Raw genomic sequence first — 13,663 nt, forward strand, 5'->3', positions numbered from 1 at the left:
GCGGACTCTCAACCACTGCACCACCAGGGGAGCCCTCATATTCATTTTTATTCCCTAAGTTTCTAGCACCACTGACTGTACCTGGAAGGCCTTCAAAATCTTACTTGTGATAGAGAGTCCAATTAGTTGCTCTTTGCCTTACTTTCCCTGCAATTATAGCTCTAGTCAGAATTCCTCTGGCAACATATATTTCTCCCTATTCAAATTTCTTTAGCGGCACCCCAAGTGCCTGCCGGAAATAATCTAACCTCTTTAGCTCGGTATTAAGAAGGCTCTCCACAATCTGACCCAGCCTTATTTCCTCCTACCATATCCCAATTTGTGCTCTACATTCCTGCCAAACAGGTCTGCTCTCTGCTCTGCACAAATCTTGCCCTTTCTTACTTTACCCTTGCTCATCCTGTTTCTACACGTTGAAACTGTATTACGTATTCCTTCCAGGTCTGGCTAACTGATGCCACCTCCAGGAAGCCTGTCCTGACTATTTAACTATCGGGGATCACTTTCCAGTCTTACATATTCTTTATATAATCAATTCTTATTCATACCTATAAAACCTGTAGCACACAGCATGACTTCGCAATACCACAGAGAAAATAAAGGAAAATAACATGCTCTGCAAGAACATATTTGGTGACAAAATTATTTTTATCTCTAAATATACTCATTACTTGTTACCCAGGTCAGTGGAAAGGAAGACGAAAGGCTGGTGTTAGTCATCACATAGTACAAAGGTAAAAATGTCTGCAGAAACTATACCTGAAAATGACCATTTTTAATATCTACTATTTTGTTCACTAATTTTTTCCCCCTAGTTTGAAAGGCACTAGATAACACCCTAACAAACAGGTAAGATATTATTAACTAGTATTAGAATTTCTTTTCCTCTCTTAAAAACAATGGAACAAAGCACACAGGATAGGGATGGGGCTTCAAAGTTCTTTAAGGCAACTGGTACTCTAGGCCAGGTACCATGCTTCTTCAAAAAGCCTACAAAAGAGAGGTAACAGAAAAAAAAGACAGGAATTGGTAAGTGAAAAGAAGGCTACAGGGTAAAAATTATTATAAGTATACCTAGGTTTAATGAACTGTTCTTTAACAAATGAATGATACTCAATGGCCTAGAAAAGTAAAAATATCACAAATATTCTAATGCCTTGGTCACTGGGCATAGTATCACAGAAGAATCCTGAAGAAGGACATGTATTTCAAGTAAAAGGAAGACTATTTATGTCATTATAAACTTCCTCTGTGAAAACAGTAAATAGGGAGTTCTATTTATAGGTGAGGACTGGCAGAAAACGGGGCTGGAAAGACAATGAAGATTATGCAAACCAATACCATCTAATGAACTCTACTTCCACCCAAGTTAAGTCCTTTGTCTAAAATAATGCATCAAAATAAATTTCTTCTAATCTACTACAACCTAAATTTGTTCTAAGAAAAAACATAGTATGGTCCTCATTGAGACGCAGTGGAGGAAACAAAATAAGTACACATACTGGAATTGCTGCAACTTCAGACACCAGACAAGTCCTCTAATGAAATTGTTATAAAAAGATTTAAAATGAACTTGTTCTGATTGCAGAGTGTCAAGAGAACATTTAACTATCTCCCCAAATTCAAATACGGTAACCATTTTAAAGCATCCCCTGCAACAACAAACAGAACTATAATATAGCTCACCAAGGAGGTAGGTAAATAGCACTGAAAGTTTACAGAGCAGACATCCAAATAGGTTACTGATGGGAAGAGGGGATCAGAACAGCATGATGTAATTGGTTCAGATGGACCCATAAGGTTCAATGGACAGCATAAAGCACTGAAAATACCATGCAGTGCAGTAAGTAGTCTGATTTTAAGCACCTTTAAGAAGAACTAGAAGACCCTGGTGGGGAAGGTCTGCTTCCTTAACTCCATACTCTAATTTTAAACTACACCACAGCAGAAACATCTACTTTGACTAGTGCCTGAGTAGGGTCTAGGAAGACCACCACACTAATCTGGGTAGATTTAACATCCTGAGATAATCAAGGTGGACCACGTCAATCAGAAAGAGGAGAACATGAGTATAGCCAAAGAAGCAGAGCAATGAGAGAAGGGGTAAGAGGAAAGAGAGGGTTAGCTATCCCAGAATGATGAGCAACAACAGGTAGCAAAAGAGATGAGGGGTGGTGATGGGGGCAGTGGACTGGGGAGTGAGGGGACAGGGAGGGACAAGAGGAAGCTTGCCTTTCAAACCAGGGAACACTCACTGTACTTCGTCTGAAGTCCAGAGGGAACATAGGCAGAGTTGGTGATAGTGGGCCCCCTCACAGCATGAGATGTCTATGATGGACCACTAAGCAGTCCTCTCAAACCAGGACCCTGGGAAACATGTCAGAAGTAATTCCAGCATGATCTTACCATCTGATGCAAGAATTTTCTAAACTAGAACCAGAAATCCAGGAGAAACATCTGATATTACTATGGCCTTGTCATGGGTCTAATTACAAAGATATTAGACTTGGTGTTCATACATGAACACAGGTGAACTTAGCAAAAGGTAAAAATGTCTGAGTCTTAAAGAATAAGGAGCCACTCAGATTTGGGCCACGAGGGTTTCAGAGAATTGCTAAAACCAAGTCTCAAAATCTCTGAAGTTCTGTGACCTTACTTGTTTTAAATTGTCTTCCTTATTATAACTTGACTATTACATGAAGCAGAGACTTTTTAGAATCACTGTATCCCCAATGCCTTGATCATAGATTTCTCAATAAATGTCTGTGGAATATAACTATATACATATACAAGAGAAAGGAACAGTGGTTTTCAAACTATGTCCAAATAGCTTATGAAAGGGAAGAGGCCATGTTATATAGGACTGCATCTGATAGGCCTGTGCCCCAAACACACATTACAAAGTAATACTTTACTACTTAGGATTTTGGGATTGTGTGTGTACAAGATTTTGTTGGGGGTGAGGGAAGGGTTCCAGTTCTAAAGGAAACTCTTAAAACCACTGGACTAGAATCTTCAAGGTTTCTGTGGTACAGAAAAAGCACTGGTTTTTTTTTTTAGTTTTCTTTGCTACTAAGTTCTGTGTGTCTCTGAGAAAGTCCCAGGTTCCCTGGACTGCAGCTATAAAATAAAGGAGTTGAATGATATGATTTCTAAGAAGGTTCCTTCAAATTCCAAGCTTATAATAATAATACTTGGGGAAAACAGTTTCAGTGAACACTTTCTTCTAGCACCAGAAGACTTATAAAAGAGAATAAGCAGATTCTCTAGTGTTCTTCAGTAGAGAACAAGCCCTCAAAGCTACAGAATGTACATGCTATTTACATTCTTACTATTTATGCTTCGAAGCCTGTCCTTTCTCTGTGACAGTAACTCTTCATATAGCGAATTTTCTCTGTACTAGATTGGAAACAGGCACAGAGACCAAGTCATGGAGGCGTTTAGAAATATGTCCTTTGTTCCAATAAAAAGATGAAAAATGTAGGAGGTAGGATGTTCTCTTTATGTCCCTTCCCCTCCTTCTGCAGTCTAATGTAAAAGATTAATATTCAACTTCATTTTCCAACACTCTAGGTAGGCAAAGTAAATGTTCTGTTCTACACTATTCACTTATGTGGTAGTTTATGTTAGTTTCTAAAAATTCTCACTAAACAGTAACTATCTCCTTGGGTTTATTTTCATTATAGCATTTATTTCAATGCAAAGAAGCACTTCTCAATTATTTTAATCTAACACATGCAATTAAAAGAACATAAAGGAGAAACAGCCTTTGTTACACTACCATCGTTTCCCAGGGATACAGAACAAGCTGAGCCACGCTAAGAACAGTGGAACAAGACACATGTAAGAGGAACGGAGCTCTAGTTGATATACTGATCTGACCATCATCGTCATTCTTTTTATGAAAAGACTCTCAGCCCTTCTCTGCTCACAAACTAGGGCATGATATTCTCAGCTGAGAGGTTGCACTGGTATACCTTACATGTCTGGGTCTGCTAACTTTTATAGCTCATATCTATAAAATCGTCAATTATAACTATCTTACAAAACACCAAATTCAAGTATTCTCTTTTCTTTTATAGAATTATAAGTTTTATTAGCTCAGTATCTGCAGCCCTTTGCTCAAGTTAGTTCTTTTTATATTACAAAATGTTTTTAAGCTCAGAATTTAACAGACTCTGCTCTAAATAACACTCAATGAAACAAATCAGAATAACTACTGCCAAATGAGAATAAATAGGGACATATATATTTAAAAGGAAAGTAGGTTCATAAGTCTTTTATGGACTCAGTTGGCCGAGGAGTATGGTTTGCAGCAGATCTAAGCTTGTAGGTTCTATTTGGTGACATGAATAGAAGCAATAAGGATTCTCTCCAAGTTGCTGCTAACATACAGCACCATTACTAATTTTTCATTTGAATGAGAATTTTCTCCACTAAACTTTTACTTTTTATATAGACAGTTGAAAAAAATTTAACTGACTGCTAACATTTTGTATCAATTTGCAGATACAAGTTATTAACCAATCTTAAGCAAGAGTGAGAACTACCAGGACTTCAGAAAGTCCTGGAACTTCAGGAATATAGTTTCTATTTGCCAAATACTTCCCTCTCTAGCCAACGATAAATTATCTGCTTGTCTAAAAAAGTAACTTCTTGCAATTTATGTTCTTGACTTTTATAAAATGAGTAAGTCAGAAGTACTATAATGAAACCTACAAATATAGCTAGGAATGTTCTTCATACAAAACTAATGGAGAATATATTATCAAGAATCTTACTTTTAAAGTAATCTAGAAGGGATGAAAAGAATCAAGAAAATACTATCTGAGCTTTAAAAAAGGAAAAAAAGACATCTAACACATAAATTTAAAGTGTGTAAAACTATACTCTACTCTTAAAAATGAGTTGCCATTACAAGATTAAAATGTCTCTTAGTTTTATAACTATCTGCTAACCCTATGTATCCCAATAGGAGAAAAAATTTAAAATGAACACTATTTAATTAGACTGACACCTACCTGTGCTTTCTGAAGCAGTTCAATTGTAAGAGGAAGCCAATCAGGAATGAGTTTCTCCATTTCCAAACTAACCATGGCCAGGGCAAGCATGGATCCTTTGAATTGCAGAAGTTGGCTGCAGGCCATACAGTGAAGTAATTGCTTGGTAAGGACTGCCAAATGTTGAGATGGGCTCAGTTTGGGCAAACTAAAAAGTAACTGAGGCCTAGTTGACACTGCAATGGCATGGAACTAAAAAAAAAAAAAAAAATCGCAAGAACATCATTCTAGTTTTACTCAAATGTCTAGATAAGCTATATACAGAAACTGATGTAACCTCAGGTATTACTCAATTTCTAAGTTTGCAATTTTAGCTTCAATGATTTGACATACACCCCAATTTCTCATTTTTCCTTGACTAATTGCAATAATTTTCCTTTTCCTAAAAATCAGAACAACAACAAAAAAAATGAGTGGGCAATCTACTTTTCAAGTTACTGAAATAGGACTACACATTCAAATAAGAAACTAAAAGATTTCAGGTATATTTACAATGTGAAGAAAATCCAATGGTGTGGCTGTGTGAAGATCCCAATTCAACTTATCCAGAATAATTCTCTCCATCCTCAGAATTTCAGATGAAGAACATCCACAGAAACTATCTCTTGCCAACACCTTCAGTACTGGTATTCTCTATCCAAAGCAAAGGGGGATGGGGCAGGAGGACAGGACAGAAAAAAATAAACTCATTTTTCAGTTTTTGTTTTGGTAAGCAGAAAATAAAAGGATAATTTCAAAAAAGAGACATGACTAATCTTTAAAGGAAAATATTTACCTCATCTTCCTCAACAGTCTTGGCAGCTAGGAAAAAACAGCTGATTGCAATACAACTCAGGTATTTTGGGTGGGCCTAAAATGGGGAAGAGAGAAAAAGCAACTTCAGTGATTCTTCAAAAAGTTGAGTTAAAAGTATGCACACAATTCTATGGAATTCAATTAATCTGATTCCTACGCATTTTTTTAAATTAATTTATTTATGGCTGTGTTGGGTCTTCGTTTCTGTGCGAGGGCTTTCTCTAGTTGTGGCGAGCGGGGGGCACTCTTCATCGCAGCGCGCAGGCCTCTCACTATCGCGGCCTCTCTTGTTGCGGAGCACCGGCTCCAGACGCGCAGGCTCAGTAACTGTAGCTCACGGGCCCAGCTGCTCCGCGGCATGTGGGGTCTTCCCAGACCAGGGCTCGAATCCGTGTCCCCTGCATTGGCAGGCAGATTCTCAAGCACTGCGCCACCAGGGAAGCCCCCCTACCCACTGCTTTCTAGATCAGAGCTAACTTTTAACTTCATAACCTCAGCCTTATACTCTATGGAAATACTAAGACCATTCCATTGTTGGAAGTTCAACCAATGCTAGTTAGCCAAAGTTAATTTCTATCCAGCAGAGATGAGCTTGATTTTACAAGACATTTTTTTATTTAATAAAATTCCCCAAATTAAAAATATATTTGTATATTTTTTAAGCTAGTTTTATTCTCTTTGCCTGTTATATCAGTTAGATTAACATACTAGGTGTTAGGGGAATTAAAGAGAAAAAAGGGAAAATAAAATAAAGGCTATTAATATATTTCACATGCTTTAAAAAATTATAGGATGCTAGCAGATGAAATTTTCTAATTAAATGTTCACCCAAAAAATTATATGTTCAAGATCCACGATAAGAATGAAAGGCTCCTAAATATATACAGAACCAATTAGTGGGGAAAAAACCTTTCTTGGGTTTGACACCCATAGGAGGGCTTGAATTTGCCTATTTTCCTTACCTATAATGAGCAGGCACACTTTCTACATCATTGGTAGAATAGGGTTTGCCAACCCAGCATCAGAATCCAATTTTAAATAATCAGGACAGGGATTTCCCTGGTGGTCCAATGGTTAGGATTTGGTGCTTTCACTGTCATGGCCTGGGTTCAATCCCTGGTCAGGGTACTAAGATCCCGCAGTTGCTCGGTGCAGCCAAATAAATAACCATGATAATTTAGTCCAATTATATTGAATGACACAGAGATAAGTTATATAACACAAAGAAAACCTGTTTCAACATTTATTTTATACCTAAATATTACATTCCCATGAAGCCTTGGGGAAGGCTTCTGATGACCAGAGTATGGCCTTGATTAATTACTTAATAAACATGCCAACTAATGACCATTGTGCCTCAGTATAAGTGGCAGACTGTCTAGGAATCTTCCAATTCTCTGCCCGTATGAGAAATAAAGCTAGTTCAATACTATCAATGTTTTTAAATAATCATTAATATTAATCAGAATATTACTGTTTAGAAAGCACTGCCATAAATATATCTTCTTTTACAGATGAAAAAACAGTCTCAGAGGTTAATGGACACCACACAAGTGATATAGAAAGTGAAGTCAGATCTTGTTGCTAAGACAGTTTTCCAGGTTCCCTTATTTCTCCATGTACACAACATATCAAAACCATATCCCTGAGGTAATCAGAGTTCATTACAAAGAAAAGAGTCCAACAGTTAACAACTTTGGGTAGGAAATGCAACCCCCAAATCAAGGGCACCAATAATAAATTTAGTACTGAAATGAATCCCAACAGCAAATATGTGGGGGTGTGTTTTTTAAACAAACAGTAGTTCTCAATCCTGGATGTATACCAGAATCATCTATGTAGTTTTTGTTTATTTCAATACAGATGTCCAGATCTCACCTACTAGAGATTCAGATTCAGTATGTCTGGGATAGGGCTCGAGGTCTATTATTTTTAAAGAATTTCATAGTACCTTCTTCTGCACAGCTGGGATTGAGGTTCCATTCACTGTTGTAGCCCTTTAATGGTCTGCTTTAAGCACCTTTAAACTATGAATACATTTTAGATGAATTGCTTCAATATAGATTAACCATATCTAAGTATCTGATGCTAGTAGCATGATAGGACCCATTAAATAAGCAATATGAAAGAAATGATATTTTATTTGGCAAAATTCTCTAATTGTTCCAGAAACTTCCCCTAAATCTGTTTAAAATGTTTAATAATAAGGCCAGTAAAAATCTTCTCTATGATAGAAGCTACAACAAGTCCATTAAAATTTTTGAGAAATATACAACCCAAGAAACGACACTAACCTCAAACGCATCTTTCTCTGTGAAAGGGAGATTAGCTACAGTAGGGGACTAGGGAGAAGGGAGGGGGACTTGATGCTGAGATAAATGTAGGCATCTCAGATAACCCAGACTTCAGGCAATTAGTGTCATTATAATTTAAGTTGCTTTACTCTCAAAAGTAGAAGTTTGAAACATAGAAAGGTAACTTGAGTGGCCATCCAAATTCTTCCACTCCATAATTCTTTGGCTTCTATTTTTTTATACCTAATAACAAAGAATACGGCACCCTCAGGACTGAATACATCATTCCTGCAGCTACATATTCCTAGGCATACAAATAACAACTGAATTGCTTTTCATGCCTTGCTATTGAATAAATGCTGACTTTCTGCTTTAAATCTGTTATGGGCCTACTATGACTGATTTCACATAATATAACCAACAATATATTATAGCAATAGGGACAACATAAAACTTACCTGTAATGCTGCCATTTAACAAAAATACAATGAAGTTATTTTATGACAGTTCAGTTCATCTTGTTATACTCCTCTAGAGAGTATTTATATATTGTTCAGAAAACTACACAAAAGGGATTCAATAAATAAGTAGTGACAGAGAAAAATATGCAATAGGCTTACACTTTTCTAGTCTGATTCACTGTTCACAACTAGTACTCAGTGTGTTAAAAAGATGACTGAACATTTTGCCAATGCTATATGGTTTGTATTAAAATCAAGAGATCAAAACTTTCATATGTTAAGTATAAATTATGAATACTTGTAGCCAAAAGAAAACTACAGAATATAATTAGAAACATTTCCGAAAACTCAAAGCAATAGCTTATAAGTATATATATAATCTTTAGGAAGGTTTTCCACTCCTTCCCACTTTGTAGAATATTTTACTAATAGTCCCTGGTGTAGCATATAAACCCTCAAAAAAGAAGCTGTATGTAAGTGTATTCTAAAATATTTACCTTTACAGTAGCTAAGAACCTGTCCAAAAGACTGCTAGCCAGAGCAAATGTTTCTGGGTAAAGGTTGAATTGGTACTTGAGTTTGGCCAGCCACTGGATCACTTCATCTCTCTGGGATGGAGAAACATTCTATAAGGGAACAATTAAAAAATAAAAATAAAGTGAACAAGTGAAGTTTCAAGTTATCATCAAGGATATGTTTGTAATTCTTGTTTATAAAAGGTTAGCAAATGCTATGGAATATGTATTTATATGTTAAAAAATGTTTTAAAGTTTATTCAAAATCTATCAAACTTGAGATAAATGAAGATAAAACCTTATGTACTACTTATAGCATTTAATATCAATATCCAATATTCTCTTATTTATTAAATAAAATTTTCACGATGTCATCTCACTATATATCTATACTTTAATTAAGTTGAGGTTTTAAATTTTAGGTAACACTAATATCAACTGATAGTAATTTTGGAAGTAAGTTTTCTTAATTCTTGAGAATAAGAAAATATACTGAATTTCTTTCAAAGGCAGCAAATAGCCATTAAACTATTTTAGGAAACACAAATGGACTATGATAACAGAATGACAGTCCATTAAAAACAAAACTAAAGTCAAGAGGAATAAATGAAAAATATCAGGAACAAGAGACAAATTACACATTTAAAGATGATGAAAGAATATTGAAGGGGAAATTAACCTGAACCAACTTATCATTACAAAGATCACTGCACAAACACTAAACATTACTGGCATTTTAATCTTCCAACATATTATTTTAAACTGCTGGATATAGGCTTAATTTTTAAAAGGTACACACTTTAAAGCAGTATTTAACGATTTACTCTTCAGTTTTGTAAGCACCATAAAAAACAAAACAAACCTAGTAATACTTGATCTACTACTAATAAAACAGATCTATGTAAGTACTACTTCTGCCAGGTAAACACAACAAAGTACAGAAATAATTCTGTGATTAGTGGGAAAGACTATTTTCAATAAGTGAGAGTTCCAGACAAGTAAAGGTTTAATCTAAGCACTGCAGGATTTATCATCATAACCATTTTGGATAGAAATCTCTTTAAAAATAAATATAATACTTATCTCATTCCTCAGAAAGTACAGAGACCACAGCTTAAACCTTTTTCCTGATCATTCAACTTAATGAAATTAATTCCTATATCACAGAAAGATGCCTCAAGAGCTACTAAAGCACGAAGGGCTGTACATCTTGACAATGTATCTCCTCAAACAGGTATTTCAGTTGGAATTTCTTCTCTCCTTCCTCTTGGCTTTCTTTAGTTTGTAAGGAATAAGCGCTTTGATGATCATTATAATCTCTACTATTGCACTGGCTAGTTTCTCTTATTTTATTCCAACTCCTCTTTCTGTCAGTTTTCAGCTTTGACACAACAAAATAAAGTGTTTCTGTGTTGGCCAAACCAACTAATCACACATGTAATTTTTATATTTAGCTCTAAACTTAGTTATAACTGGTATTTTAGAAGGTTAACTGCCATACATTCACCTTCTGGTCAATTCCTTTTGTCAAATAAAGATTGAATCTAGAATACTGCACAAGAAATACTGAGAAGAAAATGAGATAAAGATGGTTTACAACCTCTTATATTTACATCTCACCACCAAGCTGGTGTTAAGACTATGAACAATAATTTGAAAACATCTGACAATCAAGACATTTAACTGAGTTCATATTAATGAACATTAAGTGTCAGTCATATGATAGGTCATGGGAATACAATGAAGAATGAACTCTGGGACTTCCCTGGTGGCACGGTGGTTAAGAATCTGCCTGCCAATGCAGGGGACATGGGTTCAATCTCTGGTCCAGGAAGATCCCACATGCCGCGGAGCAACTAAGCCTGTGCGCCACAACTACTGAGCCTGTGCTCTAGAGCCTACGTGCCGCGACTACTTAGCAGGTGTGCTGCAACTACTGAAGCCCGCGTGCGTAAAGCCCATGCTCCGCAATAAGAGAAGCCACCGCAATGAGAAGCCCGCGCACCACAACTAAAGAAAGCCCGCGCGCAGCAACGAAGACCCAATGCAGCCAAGGGGGGGATAAAAAAAGAATGAACTCCCGCTTTAAACTTTAAAATTTAAAGTCTCACGGTGAGAAGAACAACCAGAAAATGTTAATAAAATATGGTAAGCATTAGAATAGAGACATACACAGGGTGCTAGCAGACCACACTGGAAGGGCACCTGGCCCAGTGTGGGGGTAGAGTAAAAGGCTCTTGAAGGAGACAGTAACTAACTTGTATCTTAAGGTGAGGGGATGGGGCGATCATTTGTGAGGCAAGGAAAAGAACCAAGTATTTTAAACCTGTGAACTTTACTCTGAAGGATAGGACCAATGTCAACCTGGAGGCAATAACCTATTGTTAAGCTCCTCAGATTTGCATATAAAAATCAAGATGGATGGAAAAGACTGCTAGAAACAGATATTCTGACAACTAGTGAATACAATTCAATGAATCAAAAAGAAACAGTAAGTTTCTTTTGTTCATGGGACTGAAATTGTGGGCTTGACAGGTTTGGGGTATATAGAGTAGCAGGGAACTGTGTGTCCTGCAGAGACTATTATCCAACTTGACAAGAGGAAACTGGAGTTACGCTATTAAAGCCACGAGTTGGATTCTCACTCTTACAAAAGGAGTCTGAAAAAGGCAGCAAAATACTATCTGGGGGCTTCCCTGGTGGCGCGGTTGTTGAGAGTCCACCTGCCGATGCAGGGGACACGGGTTCGTGCCCCGGTCTGGGAAGATCCCACATGCTGCGGAGCACCTGGGCCCGTGAGCCATGGCCGCTGAGCCTGCGCGTCCGGAGCCTGTGCTCCGCAATGGGAGAGGCCACGAAAGTGAGAGACCCGCGTACCGCTAAAAAAAAAAAAAAAAAAACTATCTGGATTCTATGGCTTCTCCAGAGGTGGGAGGAAGCAGACACAGCCCTACAGCTAATCCCTGGGTCAGACAGCTCTTAGTATGGTCATTGGTTTTACAATATTCCATCTTCCATAGAGCCTTGAGGTGCTACTTTAAGAGCTGGACTAGGGGCCCCTAAAGGTCCCTGGGAACCAAGTGAAGCAATCACAAAACTATTAGATGGAGAGAGTTAAGTATTCAAGAGAAATTAAATTTCTACCAAGTTGAGCTTTTATCTAAAAGTGCCAAAAAAAAAAAAAAGTAATGTTAAGTAAGCCATCCGAACAATTCAATTACAAGGAAATAAATTCATACAGGGAAAGGCAGATGGTGATACAATCTGATGAAACTGGGGACGTTTTTAGGGAGGTGAAAGAACAATGATCTAGAGTAGCAATGAGGAACAAAAACACCATTAATTCTACCTTCAGGTCAGAGATATAGGGGAAAAAAAAAATCCCTAAATAACAGATTATATTATGTAATGTGATTATCTGGTGTTTGACATTAAAAAAATATATAACACAAACATATAACTGTAAGCAGTCCCACAGAAGATGAACATAATGTTCTGTAAGTATGGGTGTAACACAAGGGAACACAGTTAAATAGAGATTTCCATACCATATTTATAACTAAATGATATAACTTATGTAAAATACACAGAATGCAAAAGGCACTTAAATATTAGTTTTGTCCTTTCCCTCCTCTAAAAATACCTGGTACTCTGTGATGCCAGAAAAAACAAGTTTACAAAATATTAGATATAAATAATTCTCTTAAACCAGTTACAATGCAATTAGTTATGAAAGAGATCATGACAATCTTTGGACTTTAACTTATATTAAAAATTTGAGAATAGAACCAAGAAAGCATTGTTGCATGGCTAGTATTATCAACACTAGCCAAAACTAACAATAACCAAAAAAACCCCACAGAAGATAATGGTTTGAGAAGACTCACTCTTAAGTGAAGTGATACTGATCCTAAGATCACTTTTTCAAATCAATTAAAACCTGCACTGAACAGTAATATTATCAGAATAGCTTTAAACAATTAAGTTCTGTGCATAAGTAATCCCATCAGGGAGGGAGGGAGGGAGGGAGGAAGGAAGGAGGTCTGCCTACCCTAGATAGTATTCCCTGATCAAGGGATCTGTTTTCTCTTATTTGGATTTCTCAAATAGCGTTAAGAGAGTTCAGTAAATTGGTTGAACAACTAATCCCACAGAGAATTTATAATGGTTTGACTCAACCTGGTAAAACACAGGGCTTTATATTCCACTGCTGCTATTCTGATCATTAAAACACAAATCCTCCCCAGCTTTAAACTCTAAAAGGTTCACCATTACCAAACAGATTAAGTATGACTCCCCAGGCATGGCATACAAATCCCTCTTTGACCTACCTCTCCAGCCTCACTCACCTTTCATCACTTTCTGCCTTAAAACTCATAACAGCAGTACTTGTATTTATGTTCTTCCTTGTTCCTGTAATGCTACTTACATCACTGCTCCTTTGCTCATACTGCTCCCTCTGGTTGGAACACACTCCCTCTCTTTTCCCTGTCTTTATTATTTATCCTTTAAGAGATATTTCAATGGTCAGTCCCCAC

General features: G+C 36.8%; 1 protein-coding gene across 4 annotated transcripts in view; it reads right to left on the reverse strand.

Moving 5' to 3' along the window:
- The window catches only part of CCNI (cyclin I), a 32,327-nt gene that overhangs the window by 2,579 nt on the left and 16,085 nt on the right, over positions 1–13,663 (reverse strand). For 3 of the 4 annotated variants that reach the window (XM_019932759.3, XM_033857150.2, XM_004318142.4), the window contains 4 exons: positions 9,108–9,236; positions 5,836–5,910; positions 5,553–5,693; positions 5,022–5,252 (listed from right to left, as the gene is read on the reverse strand). In XM_019932759.3, the coding sequence (XP_019788318.1) occupies positions 5,022–5,252; positions 5,553–5,693; positions 5,836–5,910; positions 9,108–9,236 (576 nt within the window). The remainder of the gene's footprint in view (positions 1–5,021; positions 5,253–5,552; positions 5,694–5,835; positions 5,911–9,107; positions 9,237–13,663) is intronic. The other variant, XM_019932760.3, reaches the window with a different exon arrangement.

The sequence above is a fragment of the Tursiops truncatus genome, chromosome 5, assembly GCF_011762595.2.
Source record: "Tursiops truncatus isolate mTurTru1 chromosome 5, mTurTru1.mat.Y, whole genome shotgun sequence".
In the NCBI taxonomy this organism is placed as follows: domain Eukaryota; kingdom Metazoa; phylum Chordata; class Mammalia; order Artiodactyla; family Delphinidae; genus Tursiops; species Tursiops truncatus.